Source organism: Papio anubis, chromosome 7 (genome assembly GCF_008728515.1).
Source record: "Papio anubis isolate 15944 chromosome 7, Panubis1.0, whole genome shotgun sequence".
NCBI classification, from domain to species: domain Eukaryota; kingdom Metazoa; phylum Chordata; class Mammalia; order Primates; family Cercopithecidae; genus Papio; species Papio anubis.
In genome coordinates, this window is record NC_044982.1 from 146,329,388 (window position 1) to 146,345,885 (window position 16,498).

Consider the following 16,498-nt stretch of genomic DNA (forward strand, 5'->3'; position numbering starts at 1 on the left):
TGTGGTAGTGTGCACCTGTAGTCCCAGCTACTCGGGAAGCTGAGGCAGGGAAATTGCTTGAGGCCAGGAGGTGGAGATTGCAGTGAGCCAAGATCATGCCACTACACTCCAGTCTGGGCGACAGAGCAAGAATCTGTCTCAAATAATAATAATAATAACAATAACAATAACAACAACAACCAGGCTGGGCATGGTGGCTCACACCTGTAATCCCAGCACTTTGGGAAGCCAAGGCAGGTCGATCACAAGGTCAGGAGATCAAGACCATCCTGGCTAACACAGTGAAACCCCGTCTCTACTAAAAATACAAACAATTAGCTGGGTATGGTGGCACGTGCCTGTAGTCCCAGCTACCTGGGAGGCTGAGGCAGGAGAATCACTTGAACTCGGGAGGTGGAGGTTGCAGTGAGCTGAGATTGTGCCACTGCACTCAATCCTGGGCAACAGAGCAAGACTCCATCTCAAAAATAATTAAAAAAAATAATAACCAGAATATATAAGGAGCTGAAACAATAGACAAGAAATCTAATAATCCAATTAAAAATGGGCAAAAAATCTGAATAGGTATTTCTCAAAAGACATACAAATGGCAAACAAGTATATGAAAAAGTACTCAACATCATTGATCCTCAGAGAAATGCAAATCAAAACTGCAATGAGAATCGTATCACCTCAGTTAAAACGGCTTTTATCTAAAAGACAGGGAATAATGAACGCTGGCAAGGACCTGGAGAAAAGGGAACCCTTGTACAATGTTGGTGGGAATGGAAGTTTGTATAACTACTATGCACAACACTCTGGAGGTTCCTTAAAAAACTAAAAAAAGGCCGGGCGCAGTGGCTCATGCCTGTAATCCCAGCACTTTGGGAGGTCGAGTCAGGCGGATCATGAGGTCAGGAGATCGAGAACATCCTGGCCAACATGGTGAAACCCCATCTCTACTAAAAATACAAAAATTAGCTGGGCGTGGTGGTTCGCACCCTTAGTCCTAGCTACTTGGGAGGCTGAAGCAGAAGAATCACTCGAACATGGGAGGCAGAGGTTGCAGTGAGCCGAGATTGCATTCCTGCACTCCAGCCTGGTGACAGACCAAGACTTCATCTCAAAAAAAAAAAAAAAAAAAGCCGGGCGCAGTGGCTCATGCCTATAATCCCAGCACTTTAGGAGGCCGAGGAGGGCGAATTACAAGGTCAGGAGGTGAAGACAACGGTGAAACCCCATCTCTACTAAAAATACAAAAAATAAACTAGCCAAGCGTGGTGGCGGGCGCCTGTAGTCCCAGCTACTCGGGAGGCTGAGGCAGGAAAATGGCGTGAACCCAGGAGGCGGAGTTTGCAGTGAGCCGAGATGGCGCCACTGCACTCCAGCCTGGGCGACAGAGCGAGACTGCGTTTCCAAAAAAAAAAAAAAACAACTAAAAATAGAGCTACCATATGATCGAGCAATTCCACTGCTAGGGGTATATCCAATAGAAAAAGAAATCAGTATATCAAAGAGATATCAGCACTTCCATGTTTATTGCAGCACTATTCACAATAGACAAGATTTGGAAGGAACCTAAGTACCCATCAACAGACGAATGGATAAAGAAAATGTGGTACCTACACACAGTGGAGTACTATTCGGCCAAAAGAAAGAATGAGATCCTGTCATTTGCAACAACATAGATGGAACTGGAGGTCATTACAGTAAATGAAATATGCCAGACAGAGAAGGGCAAACTTTACATTTCTCACTTATTTGTGGGCACTAAAAATTTAAATAATTGAGGCCCAGAGCAGTGGCTCATGCCTGTAATCCCAGTACTTTGGAAGGCTGAGGCAGGCAGATCACGAGGTCAAGAAATCGAGACCAACCTGACCAATATGGTGAAATCCCGTCTCCACTAAAAGTACAAAAAGTTAGCTGGGCGTGGTGGCAGGCACCTGTACTCTCGGCTACTTGGGAGGCTGAGACAGGAGAATCACTTGAACCTGGGAGGCGGAGGTTGCAGTGAGCCGAGATCACGCCACTGCCCTCCAGCCTGGTAACAGAGCAAGCCTCCGTCTCAAAAAATAAAAAATTAATTAATTAATTAATTAAATAAAATTTAAATAATTGAACTTATGGAGAAAGACAATACAATGATGGTTACCAGTGACTGGGAGGGTAAGGGGGATAGAGGCGAGTGTGGATGGTGAATGAGCACAAAAAATACAGTTAGATAGAATGAATAAAATCTAGTATATGATAACACAAGGTGATTAAAAATTTTAAAAAATAATTGTGTGTGATACTAAGTTTAGCATAAAAACAGGTTTTAGACAGAATCAGCTTATATGTCATGAAATCTCTATACTTAGCCATGGACAACAATATTTTCCATCTTAGTCCATTTTCTGTTGCTTGTAACAGAATACCTAAAACTCAGTCATTTATAAAGAAACAAAAATGTATTTCTTACAGTTCTGGAGGCTGAGAAGTCCAAGGTTGATGAAACACATCTGATGAGGGCCTTCTTGCTGATAGGGACTCTGATGGGGATGCCTGTTGGCAGAGGGCATCACAGGTTGAGGGGGTTGAGAGTGTTAGCTCAAGTCTCTTTTCCTTTTTTTTTTTTCTTTTTTTTGTAGGGGACAGGATTTCACTCTCATCTAGACTGGAGTGCAGTGGCATGATCTTGGCTCACTGCAACCTCTGCCTCCTGGGCTCAAGTGATATTCCCACTTTAGCCTCCCAAGAAGCTGGGACCACAGGCATGCACCACCACACCCTTCTAATTTTTGTATTTTTTGTGCAGATGGGGTTTTGCCATGTTGCCCAAGCTAGTCTCAAACTCCTGAGCTCAAGCGATCCCCCAACTCGTTCCTCGGCCTCTCACAATGGTGGGATTACAGGAGTGAACTACCGTACCTGGCCCTCTCACCCTTTTTTTTTTTTGAAACGGAGTCTTGCTCTTGTTGTTCAGGCTGGAGTGCAATGGTGTGATCTCAGCTCACTGCAACCTCCACCTCCCGGGATCAAGAGATTCTTCTCCCTCAGCCTCCCAAGTAGCTGGTACTGCAGGCAGGTGACACCACATCCAGCCAATTTTTGTATTTTTAGTAGAGACAGGGTTTCACCACGTTGTCCAGGCTGATCTTGAACTCCTGACCTCACGTGATCTGCCCACCTCAGCCTCCCAAAGTGCTGGGATTACAGGTGTGAGGCACTGCACCTGGCCAGCCTCTCTTCCTCTTCTAAAATAGCCACCAGTCCGACTCCCATAGTAACACGTTAATCCATTCATGAGGGCATAGCCCTCATGACTTGAATCACCTCTTAACGGCCCCACATTTCAATACTGGCACATTGGGGATTAAGTCTTAAGCGTTTTGGAGGGGACAAAACATTCAAATCATAGCAGTTGCTTTCTCATAACATTGATTCCTGCAATAATGCTGTTCTGATAATGTGAATGTCAGTTGTGTTTACAATAAAGTATATGAATAAATGTGTTAAGGTTTCATTAATAACAATTAATAAAATGTGTTTATGTTACACTATATAAGAGCTGCTATGTAGAAGTCTCTTGTGTTTGGTTAGTGCAAGTCTGAACACCTTACAGAGCTCCAGTAAAGGTTTGACCCAGGAAAAGATTTTAGACAGAATCTGCTTATGCATTGTGAAATCTATGTATTTACCCGCAGACAACTGTGGTGGCAAACCTGAGGGATCTCAGCTCACTGCAACCTCTGCCTCCCGAGTTCAAGAGATTCTCCTGCCTCAGCCTCCTGAGCAGGTGGGACAGAGGCATGCGCCACCACGCCCGGCTAATTTTTGTATTTTTAGTAGAGATGGGGTTTTACCATGTTGGTCAGGCTGGTCTCGAATACCTGACCTCGTGATCCGCCCACCTTGGCTTCCCAAAGTGCTGGGATTACAGGCGTGAGCCACTGCGCCCAGCCATATCCTGGGGATTAAAATCTCTTACATCATTTTTTTTTTCCCTAAATATTTCTGGTGAAATATTTTTAAAGGAGTGAAATGTGTATTTTTGCCTCTTGGGATTTATTCTGTCATTCAATCTAAAGACCTTCTTCAGCTAAGTGTAATTATTCTCAGCTATAGGTCCTACCAGGCTCAGTCTGATTTGTAATTTATGTTCCTTTTCTTTTCTGTTTTTCTGGAGACAGAGTCTCACTCTGTCACCCAAGCTGGAGTGCAGTGGTGCCATCTCAGCTCACTGCAACCTCCGCCTCCCAGGTTCAAGCAATTCTCCTGCCTCAGCCTCCCGAGTAGCTGAGACTACAGGCAAGCACCACCACACCCAGCTGATTTTTTGTATTTTTAGTAGAGATGGGGTTTCACCATGTTAGCCAGCATGATCTCAATCTTCTGACCTCATGATCCGCCTGCCTTGGCCTCCCAAAGTGCTGGGATTACAGGCTTAAGCCACCGCGCCCAGCCTTACTGTTCCTTTTCACAAACTTTAGAACTGAAGAAAATTTTAGGCCAGGTGTGGTGGCTCACACCTCTAATCCCAGCGCTTTAGGAGGCCAGTGTGGGTGGGTTACTTGAGCCCAAGAGTTTGAGACCATCTTGGGCAACATGTTGAAATCACATCTCCACAAAAATTAGCTGGGGGTGGTAGTGTGCATCTGTAGTCCCAGCTATTTGAGAAGCTAATGTGGTAGGATTGCCTGAGCCCAGGGAGGTCAAGGCTGCAGTAAGCCATGATCGTGATACTGCACTTCAGCCTGAGTGACAGAGACCCTGTCTAGAAAAAAAAAAAAAGAAAAAATTTTAGAAGCAAACATATTAGTGCCGGTAATCAATCTCTTGCCCCACAAGTATTTTTTATTTGTGGAGCAATCACCTTCAAACTCTTGTTCTTCAAGTCTGATCTGGATCTTTGGGGCTGAGCTCTGTTATGAAGTCATGTTCTACGAAACAGTAATAATCTCATTTTCTTATTGACCAAAAAAGACATACATATTTAAGACTGGGCACAATGACTCAGGCCTGTAATTCCAGCCCTTTCGGAGGTTGAGGCGAGAGGATAATTTGAGCTCAGGAGTTTGAGACCAGCCTGGGCAACATAGTGAGACTTGGTCTCTCTCTCAAAACAAAAACAAAAACAACATAAATATTAAAAAACAAACAAACAAACAAACAGATAGGAGAAAAATGAGTGATAAAAAACATTACTTAGAATCAAATATATTGGGCCGGGCACAGTGGCTCACGCCTGTAATCCCAGCACTTTGGGATGCTGAGGCAGATGTATTACCTAAAAAAATAAAAGTATCATCTTAAGTACTTGTTAAAAGAATGAAAATAGGCTGGGCACAGTGGCTTATGTCTGTAATCCCAGCTCTCTGGGAGGCTGAGGTGGATGGATCAACTGAGGTCAGGAGTTCGAGACCAGCCTGGCCAACATGGTGAAACCGTCTCTACCAAAAATACACAAATTAGCTGGGTGTAGTGGCGCACACCTGTAATCCTAGCTACTTGGGAGGCTGAGGAAAGAGAATCGCTTGAACCTGGGAGGTGAAGGTTTTGGTGAGCCGAGATCAGCCACTGCACTCCAGCCTGGGTGACACAGCAAGACTTTGTCTCAAAAAAAAAAAAAGAATGAAAATGAGCTAGGTACTTACTATCACAAGTTAGAAAAAGAATAGCAAACTGGGAGCAGTGACCGACACCTGTAATCCCAGCAATTTGGGAAGCTGAGATGGGAGGATCTCTTGAGTCCAGGAGTCCGGGACCAGCCTGGGAAACATAGTGAGATGACATCTCAAAAACAATAATTTTTTTTTTTTTTAGACGGAGTTTTGCTCTTGTTGCCCAGGCTGGAGTGCAATGGTGCAATCTCAGCTCCCTGCAACCTGTCTCCCATGTTGAAGCGATTCTCCTGCCTCAGCCTCCCAAGTAGCTGGGATTACAAGCATGCACCACCACGACAGGCTAATTTTGTATTTTTAGTAGAGACAGGGTTTCTCCATGTTGGTCAGGTTGGTCTCAAACTTTCGACCTCAGGTGATCTGCCCACCTCAGCCTCCCAAAGGGTTGGCATTACAGGCATGAGCCACTGTACCCACTTGGGTAAAAAATTTTACCCAAGAAAAAAATTTTTTTAGAGACAGGGTCTTGCTATGTTGTGTAGGCTGGATTTGAATTCCTGGCCTCAAGCAACCTGCTTGAACTTGGCCTCCCAAACTGCTGGTATTACAGGTGTGAGCCATTGCACTTGGCCTAATCTCAGTTTTGAATAGGTAGGTGTCTCCAGAGGAAGGTTTCTTTGGTATATCTTCAAAGGTCTACTGGATAAATGCTAAAATACTCTTTATTTTTATTTTTATTTATTTATTTTTTTTGAGACGGAGTCTCGCTCTGTTGCCCAGGCTGGAGTGCAGTGGCCGGATCTCAGCTCACTGCAAGCTCCGCCTCCCGGGTTCACGCCATTCTCCCGCCTCAGCCTCCCGAGTAGCTGGGACCACAGGCGCCCGCCACCTCGCCCGGCTAATTTTTTGTATTTTTCAGTAGAGACGGGGTTTCACCGTGCCAGCCAGCATGGTCTCGATCTCCTGACCTCGTGATCCGCCCGTCTCGGCCTCCCAAAGTGCTGGGATTACAGGCTTGAGCCACCGCGCCTGGCCCCTAAAATACTCTTTATAAAGAAACACTACTCACAAAAGATTTCAAGTAATACACTTATTTTAATAGTACAAAATGTAATCTGCTTTCCAACCAATGAAAGAAAAACTTTCAAAAAATTTATGAAACCAGTCAATACCATGAACAAAGAAAAACGCAAATAACTAAGTAAATATTACAATTATGTACTCCAAACCCCAAAAAACAGAGACCATCATTACAAGCCAAATCTTTTTTAGAGTTGGTTGTTGCAGGTTACTAAAATGCATAAAACAAAATCTCTACTTTTCAGACTTACAGAAAAGAAATAAAACAACTCCAATAAGAAAGCTAACTTAAGTTTCATGGGAAGCAGATCATATTGATGTCTTTAAAATGTTTTTCAAGGAGTTTATGGAACAGAACATCTATATCTTGATTTTTATGGCAAATGATATTTCTATTGACTTTTGAAGCTTATGTGTCTTTTGACGTATCGCTCAGAAGTAAAAACCAATCAAGAGGGACAATAACATTCAGGGGACCCACAGGACTTTAACCTGATCTGAAAACATAAAGCAAAATTTTGAGACAAATTAGTTTAAAAATGCAAATGTATTTTGGTTTAGAATTAAATATTAAACAAAAATTATCACAATTAGGATGTGACTGAAGTTTGAGTAAATTTTTGTCTACTTCATACATCGTATTGGTCATTTAATAATGTGTATGACAAGGGTATGACATCAGAAAACAATACTTACAGCAAGTCTATTATTACTGCTAGAAATTGATAAAACTAGTGTTTTGGATGTGACATTGTTTGACGTGTCATTATTTAATAAAATAAAATAGAAAATTTTGCTGTAAAACATTCTTAAGACGGAAACTGCCTAGGCAAGTGAGTATCTATATATCTCAATGAATTTCCATATACATCTCCTTACTACATCACAAGCACAAAAACATTAATATATTTACATGTATGTACTAGACAAAAATGAATTAACTTTCCCTAGAAAAACTATACTTATTAAGAAAACATTGCTGGGCATGGTGGCTCACACCTGTAATCCCAGCACTGAGAGGCTGAGGCAGGCAGATCACAAGGTCAGGAGATTGAGACCATCCTGGCTAACAAGTGAAAACCCTATCTCTACTAAAATACAAAAATTAGCGAGTGGTGGCGGGCACCTATAGTCCCAGCTACTCCAGGAGGCTGAGGCAGGAAGAATGGCGTGAACCGGGCGGGCTGCAGTGAGCTGAGATCATGCCACTGCACACTCCAACCTGGGCAACAGAGCAAGACTCCATCTCAAAAAAGAAAAAGAAAAAAAGAAAACATTAATAGACACCATAGAATAAGCAAGACCCTCCAATGGCGACATTTCAGCTAGCTGAGTGCTGTGCTTTTTCTCTTTTGTTTTTGAGACGAGATCTTTGCTCATTGCTTAGGCTGGAGTGCAGTGGCACGGTCTCGGCTCACTGCAACCTCTGCCTCCTAAGCTCAAGTGATCCTCCTGCCTTAAGCTCCTGAGTAGCTGGGACCACAGGCACAAGCCACCATGCCTGGCTAATTTTTGTATTTTTTGTAGAGGTGGGGTTTCGCCATGTTTCTCAGGCTGGTCTTGAATTCCTGGACTCAGGCTATTCGCCCACTTTGGCCTCCCAAACTGCTGGTATTACAGGTGTGAGCCACCGCACCCAGTCCTACTTTCTCTTAATAGCATTTTAGTAATGGAGAAAAAGGATAAAAGTTTGTAGACAGATACATCTCTACTCCAGAAATATCTGCTAGGCAGAAGCCAGGCAATCTAAAAATCATAGCTCTATCTATTTATGGGAAAATGGCTCATGTTTTTGTCAGTGGTAACACTTCTTCTTATACTTAAAAGTTAATCCTTAGGGCTTGTACTAAAGCAGAAAGCACTAGTTTAGTTAGGAGACATTTTTCCTAAGTGTCCTATTACTTAAACCTTTGGTACAAAGATGAGTAAGTTGACAGTAGGCTATGAGGCCTACTATCCAGACTTCATCACCATCATTCTGCAGAGATCTAAAAAACATACAGATTAACTATAACATCATCAGAAGGAATTTTACTCAGCTTGTAATGACCTAAAAACAAAGGCTAAACAGCAATGGGACCCTGAAATAATATCAAGTACATTCCGCTTGGTTGTTCCAACGGTGGTCAAAGGGTCTAGTGGTAGAAATGGCAGTCCTGAAACAGATCTTGGTAAATTTGCTTGACCACATTCTTCAGGTAGTTGTTCTCCAGTGGCACTTTAGATAGAATGGCAGCAATATCATCTTGGCTGGAAAGAACAAAGGTTAATCAATTTTTTTTTTTTTTTGCAACGGAGTCTTGCTCTGTCCCCAGGCTGGAGTGCAGTGGAACAATCTCAGTTCACTGCAAGTTCCACCTCCCGGGTTCATGTCATTCTCCTGCCTCAGCCTCCCGATTAGCTGGGACTACAGGTGCCTGCCACCATGCCCGGCTAATTTCTGTATTTTTAGTAGAGATGGGGTTTCACCGTGTTAGCCAGGATGGTCTCCTGACCTTGTGATCCGCCCGCCTTGATCTCCCAAAGTGCTAGGTTTACAGGCATGAGCCACCGCACCTGGCCAGGTTAATCAATTTTTTAAAAATCTTACACTTGTCTCCAACTGAGTGGAATTTATGTTCTTGGTCTCTCAGTTTCCTAGGAAGCACAAATGAGCATTTCTGGAAATAACCAGATGTCCAGTTTGAAATGGGATTCCAAAACAGGGCCTAAGAACCAATTCTATATGTAATTGTGAAGTATCTTAACCTAGCTACTTTTGTTGGTCATAAAAAATGTTAGTCTTGGTGTTTGCTGACAAATATAAGGTGAGCACATTTTATTTTATTTTTTTGGGAGGACGGAGTCTTGCTCTGTCGCCCAGGTTGGAGTGCAGTTAGTGGCACGATCTAGGCTCAAGGCAACTTCCATTTCCCGGGTGCAAGCAATTCTCCTGCCTCAGCCTCCCAGGGATTACAGGCGCCTGCCACCACGCCTGGCTATTTTTTCTATTTTAAGTAGAGACAGGGTTTCATCATGTTGGCCAGGCTGGTCTCGAACTTCTTTTTTTTTTTGAGACGGAGTTTCACTCTGTTGCCCAGGCTGGAGTGCAGTGGCCGGATCTCAGCTCACTGCAAGCTCCGCCTCCCGGGTTCACGCCATTCTCCTGCCTCAGCCTCCCGAGTAGCTGGGACTACAGGCGCCCGCCACCTCGCCCGGCTAGTTTTTTGTATTTTTTAGTAGAGACGGGGTTTCACCGTGTTAGCCAGGATGGTCTCGATCTCCTGACCTCGTGATCCGCCCGTCTCGGCCTCCCAAAGTGCTGGGATTACAGGCTTGAGCCACCGCGCCCGGCCTCGAACTTCTGACCTTGTGATCTGCCCACCTCGGCCTCCCAAAGTGCTGGGATTACAGGTGTAAGTCACCACGCCTGGCCAAAAACAAAGGGTTTCGTCATGTTGGCCAGGCTGGTCTCAAACTTCTGGCCTCAAGTGATCTGCCCAACTTGGCCACCCAAAGTGCTGGGATTACAGGCATGAGCCACCATGCCCGGCCTAGGTGAGCACATTTTTAACATCTGTTATCTTCCAATCTGTCAGCAGTGTATCTAAAAAGTCACAGAATACATCACAGTCTAGGAGGAATGAGACATTTTTAGGTCTGGTTCCACAGACTCTGTTTTGAGACAGCCTGGTTCTGTCACCCAGGCTGGGGGCCAGTGGCATGATCCTGGCTCATCGCAACCTCCACCTCCCAGGCTCAAGCAATCCTCCCACCTCAGCCTCAAGATTAGCTGGGACTACTCACCACCACACCCAGTTAATTTACGTATATTTAGTAGAGGCGGGGATTCGCCATGTTGGCCAGGCTGGTCTCGAACTCTTGAGCTCAACTGATCCGCCCACCTTGGCCTCCCAAAGTGCTGGGCTTACAGACATGAGCCATCATATCTGGCCCTAACTTTCTTTTTTTTTTTTTTTTTTTTTTGAGACGGAGTTTCACTTTGTCTCCCAGGCTGGAGTGCAGTGGTGTGATCTTGGCTCACTGCAACCTCTGCCTCCCAGGTTCAAGCAATTCTCTGCTTCAGCCTCCCCAGTAGCTAGGATTACAGGCACCCACCACCACGCCTGGCTAATTTTTTGTATTTTTAGTAGAAGTGGGGTTTCACCGCTTTGGCCAGGCTGATCTTGAACTCCTGACCTCGTGATCTACCCGCCTCAGTCTCCCAAAGTGCTGGGATTACAGGTGTGAACAACCGTGCCCAGCCAACTCTGTTTTTTTTTTTTTTTTTTTGAGACGGAGTCTGGCGCCGTCGCCCAGGCTGGAGTGCAGTGGTGCAATCTTGGCTCACTGTAAGCTCCGCCTCCCGGGTTCACGCCATTCTCCTGCCTCAGCCTCCCAAGTAGCGGGGACTACAGGCGCCCGCCACCTCGCCTGGCTAGTTTTTCATATTTTTTAGTAGAGACGGGGTTTCACTGTGTTAGCCAGGATGGTCTCGATCTCCTGACCTCATGATCCGCCCATCTCGGCCTCCCAAAGTGCTGGGATTACAGGCTTGAGCCACCGCGCCCGGCCCAACTCTGTTTTTAAGGTCATAAAAGTTGTTTACATATTATCTGTACTAAGCTAATGGTGAGTTTTTTCCTTCTTGATTCATGTTTTAGGTTGAAGTATTCAAAAAGTGAAGCAGGTACAAAAGAATAGACCAGTGGTCTCCAGTATCCACTGGAGATAGCAATGAAGGTCACTGACTTTAAGAAAAAATTCTTCGCCTGTAATCCTAGCACTTTGGAATGCTGAGGTGGGCAGATCACTAGGTCAAGAGATCGAGACCACCCAGGCCAACATGGTGAAACCCCGTATCTACTAAAAATGCAAAAATTAGCTGGGTAGGTGTGGTGGCGTGTGCCTGTAAATCCCAGTTACTCGGGAGGCTGAGGCAGGAGAATCACTTGAACCCGGGAGGAGGAGGTTGCAGTGAGCCGAGATTGTGCCACTGCACTCTAGCCTGTTGACAGAGTGAGACTCCATCTCAAACACACACACACACATACACACAATCTTCAAAATGAACTCAAGAGAACTGATATTTAGCTCTCACTATGGTCCACTGATTTGCTGACCACTTTGAGGAATCCTTCAAATAAAATGAACATTAAAAAGTAGTCCAGAGTCTTACCCTGTTGGCCCTTTACTCACCTAGTGTTCCCAACATGATTCTGAATGGTGGAAGGTAATGGTACAGATGGATAATAGGCTGAGAGAGACAAAGTTATTTCAAACTTTGCAAATGCTGCAGAGCTAGAGAATAAAAGTCTCAATCTGTAAAAGACAAGATCCACAATTAAAAATGCAACACAATAACAGCATGAAACACAATTTTTTTTTTTTTTTGAGATGGAGTCTAGATCTGTCTCCCAGGCTGGAATGCAGTGCACCATTTTGGCTCACTGCAACCTCCACCTCCCAGGTTCTATCGATTCTCTCAAGTAGTTGGGATTACAGGCGCCTGTCACCACATCCAGCTAAGTTTTGTATTCTTAGTAGAGACAGGCTTTCGCCAATGTGGCCTCAAACTCCTGACCTCAAGTGATCCGCCTGCCTCACCTCCCAAAGTGTTGGGATTACAGGCGTGAGCCACTGTCCCAGCCCAATTTCATTCAGTTTTTAACTGGCATGTCCAAGTTAGGTATACATTATTTCTTTTCCTTTTTTTCTTTTTTTTTGGAAATGGAGTCTCACTCTGTTGCCCAGGCTGGAGTGCAGTGGTGTGATCTCGGCTCACTGCAACCTCCGCCTCCCAGGTTCAAGCAATTCTCCTGCCTCAGCCTCCTGATTAGCTGGGACTACACATGTGCACCACCACACCCAGTTAATTTTTGTATTTTCAGTAGAGATGGGGTTTCACCTCGTTGGCCACATTGGTCTTAAATTTCTGACCTCAAATAATCTACCTGTCTCACCTCCCAAAGTGTTGGCATTACACGTGTGAGCCACCGTCCCAGCCCAATTTCATTTTCTTTTCACACTGGTATGTCCAACCAAGTTAGGTATATATTCTTTCTTTTCTTTTTCTCTTTTTTATTTTGAGACGGAGTCTCACTCTATCACAGGCTGGAGTGCAGTGGCGCGATCTTGGCTCACTGCAACCTCCACCCTCCGAGTTCAAGCGATTCTCCTGCCTCAGCCTCCCAAGTAGCCGGGACTACAGATGCCTGCCACTGTGCCCGGCTAATTTTTTGTATATTTAATAGAGATGGGGTTTCACCATCTTGGCCAGGCTGGTCTTGAACTCCTGACCTCGTGATCCACCCACCTTGGTCTCCCAAAGTGCTGGGATTACAGGTGTGAGGAGATGGAGTCTTTCTGTGCCCAGGTTGGAGTGCAGTGGCGAAATCTCGGCTCACTGCAAACTCCGCCTCCTGGGTTCAAGTGATTCTCCTGCCTTAGCCTCCTGAGTAGCTGGGACTACAGGCGCCCACCACCATGCCTGGCTAATTTTTGTATTTTTAGTAGAGACAGGGTTTCACCATATTGGCCAGGCTGGTCTTGAAGTCCTGACCTTGTGATTCGCCCACCTCGGCCTCCCAAAGTGCTGGGATTACAGGAGTGAGCCACTGTGTCAGTTGTTGACCAAGTTGACCAAGTACTTACTGTATATATATATTCATTTAATAAATTGTTGACCAAGTACTTACTGTTGGGTTGAACTGGATTCTCCCAAATTCATATGTTGAATTACAAACCCCTAATACCTCAGAAATTGACCTTATTTGGAAACCTGGTCGCTACACAAGTAATATGTTAAGATGAAGTCCTTCTAGAGTAAGGTGGGCCCCTAATCCACTATGACTAGTGTCCTTATAAAAAGGGGAAATGTGGATGCAGACATGCACAATGAAAGAACACCACGTGAACATGAAGGGAGGTTATGCATTTACAAGCCAAGGAATGCCAAAGATTGCCAGCAAACCACCAGACATTGGGAGAAGGCATGGACAGATTCTAACAGCCCTCAGAAAGAACAACACTGTTTACACCTTAATCTCAGACTTCCAGCCTCCAGAACCTGTTGTTTAAGGTACCCAACTTGTAGCACTCTGTCATGGCAGTCCTTGGGAACTAATACACTTACTCAGTATTATTAACATCTATGTTCATTAGGTTATAATTTGGTCCCCATCTCTTTAAATACTCAATCTCCTCTCCGAGGAGTCTGCAATGGTGCACTACCAGTGAGAATTCTTCAAGCATCTAGAAAAAGTGAGAAAAAAAATCCAATGAAATTATGAAAATATTTCAATGCTTAGTGGCTCACTTATAACTAACTCAAAAAAGTTAAACAATTGAATACATTTATCATTTCAGGGTCCACTATCATTTATGTAAAGTTTCAGTTCTGCTTTTTTTTGGAAAGATATCACAAATTTTCCTTTAAATACTTCAATCAGGCTTTACCTTGGGTACCTGATGTTGGGTTCTACATGTCTTCTTCCAGGATTCCTTTTCCTCAACGTACTGGAAAATAAGCTTATGAACTAAAAGGGAGGAAGGAGGAGCTTGATCCTCTGGGGAAGGAAAAAAAAGCAAAAGCAGGTTAATATTTATGATACATGTATTTTATATAAGCAAAAAATACTATATTATATAAGCTAGAAATACTCTAAACACTACCAGGTACATAAGTATTCTGTCCCTTTTTTTTTTCTGCAGTCTCCCTTCTCCCTCTGTCGCCCAGGTTGGAATGCAACGGCATGATCTTGGCTCACTGTAACCTCTGCCTTCCCGGTTCAAGCAATTCTCCTGCCTCAGCCTCCTGAGTAGCTGGGATGACAGGCATCTGCCACCATGCCCGGCTAATTTTTGTATTTTTAGTAGAGACAGGGCTTCACCACGTTGGTCAGACTGGTCTTGAACTCCTGACCTCAGATAATCCACCCGCCTTGGCCTCCCAAAGTGCTGGGATTACAGGCGTGAGCTACGGCACCCAGCAATCCTGGCTTTCTTTAATACCTAAGTGATCCTAGACACAACACTTAAGTTTTTTGATCTGTAGTTTCCTAATTTGTAAAATGGGGAACAAATCGCGTGGACTTCATAGTGTTAAGTAATACACATGCCTGATACAGACTAAGTGCCCATAATAGTAATTTTTAAATTACGAAAATAGCTACTATTAATCATTGCTCAAGACCTAGTAATCATTTTTTTTGTTTTTTTTTTGAGACTGAGTCTTGCTCTGTCGCCCAGGCTGCAGTGCAGTGGAGCAATCTCGGCTCACTGCAAGCTCTGCCTCCTGGGTTCACACCATTCTCCTGCCTCAGCCTCCTGAGTAGCTGGGACTACAGGCGCTCGCCACCATGCCTGGCTAATATTTTTTGTATTTTCAGTAGAGACGGGGCTTCACCGTGTTAGCCAGGGCGGTCTTGATTTCCTGACCTTGTAATCCACCTGCCTCGGCCTCCCAAAGTGCTGGGATTACAGGCATGAGCTGCCGTGCCCCGGCCTGTAATAATTTTTTTTTTTTTTTTGAGATGGAGTCTCGCTCTGTCGCCCAGGCTGGAGTGCAGTGGCCGGATCTTGGCTCACTGAAAGCTCCGCCTCCCGGGTTTATGCCATTCTCCTCCTGCCTCAGCCTCCCAAGTAGCTGGGACTACAGGCGCCCGCCACCTCGCCTGGCTAGTTTTTCTGTATTTTTTAGTAGAGACGGGGTTTCACCGTGTTAGCCAGGATAGTCTCAATCTCCTGACCTTGTGATCTGCCTGTCTCAGCCTCCCAAAGTGCTGGGATTATAGGCTTGAGCCACCGCACCCGGCCAATAATCTTTTTTAAATCATTTTTTTTTTTTTTGAGACAGAGTCTTGCTCTGTCACCCAGGTTGGAGTGCAGTGGCACGATCTCAGCTCACTGCAACCTCCACCTCCCGGGTTCAAGCAATTCTGCCTCAGTCTCCTGAGTAGCTGGGATTACAGGCACCCGTCACCGTGCCCAACTAATTTTTGTATTTTTAGTAGAGATGAGGTTTCATCATATTGGCCAGGCTGGTCTCAAACTCCTGACCTCGTGATCTGCCTTCCTTGTCCTCCCAAAGTGCTGGGATTACAGGCGTGATCCACCGTGCCTGGCCAAAAAGATCATTTCTTTTAAAAGCTACCAAAAATTTGGAACATTACCCAAGCAGTTTTATGTCTAATACACATTTCTAAGAAAATATTATTAATGTTGTCGTTGCTTATATTTAACATAGTTTGTGAGAGTTCTCAAGGAGCAATTTATACCTGTAAAGCACCAACAAATATTTATTTATTTGTTTATTTATTTAGAGATGGAGTTTCGCTCTGTGGCCCAGGCTGGAATGCAGCGGTGGAATCTCGGCTAACTGCAACCTCCACCTCCTGGTTCAAGCGATTCTCTCACCTCAGCCTCTTGAGTAGCTGGGACTATAGGCATGCACCACCACGCCTGGCTGATTTTTGTATTTTTAGTAGAGATAGAGTGTTTCACCATGTTGGCCAGGCTGGTCTCGAACTCCTGACCTCAGGTGATCCGCCTGCTTCAGCCTCCGAAAGTGTTGGGATTACAGGTATGACCCACTGTGCCTGGCCAATTTTTTTTTTTTAATTAAAAAATTTTTATTTTTATTTTTGTAGAAACAGGGTCTTGCTGTGTTACCCAGGCTGGTCTCAAGGTCCTGAGCTCAAATGATCTGCCCACCTCGGCCTCCCAGAGTGCTGCAATTACAGGCATGAGCCACACTGCACCTGGCCCAACAAATTTTTATTTTTATTTATTTATTTATTATTTATTTATTTTGAGACGGAGTCTTGCTCTGTTGCCCCAGGCTGGAGAGCAGT

At 44.6% G+C, this 16,498-nt stretch overlaps 1 protein-coding gene across 6 annotated transcripts in view; it reads right to left on the reverse strand.

Annotated features, from left to right (window-relative positions):
• Nucleotides 1-6,660: 6,660 nt before the first annotated feature.
• The window catches only part of KNL1 (kinetochore scaffold 1), a 71,733-nt gene continuing 61,895 nt past the window's right edge, over nt 6,661-16,498 (reverse strand). For 5 of the 6 annotated variants that reach the window (XM_031668834.1, XM_031668833.1, XM_031668832.1 and 2 more), the window contains 4 exons: nt 14,103-14,212; nt 13,780-13,898; nt 11,844-11,966; nt 8,682-8,915 (listed from right to left, as the gene is read on the reverse strand). In XM_031668834.1, the coding sequence (XP_031524694.1) occupies nt 8,801-8,915; nt 11,844-11,966; nt 13,780-13,898; nt 14,103-14,212 (467 nt within the window). In that variant the 3' untranslated portion in view covers nt 8,682-8,800. Of the gene's footprint in view, nt 8,916-11,843; nt 11,967-13,779; nt 13,899-14,102; nt 14,213-16,498 lie in introns of all 6 variants that reach the window. The other variant, XM_031668830.1, reaches the window with a different exon arrangement.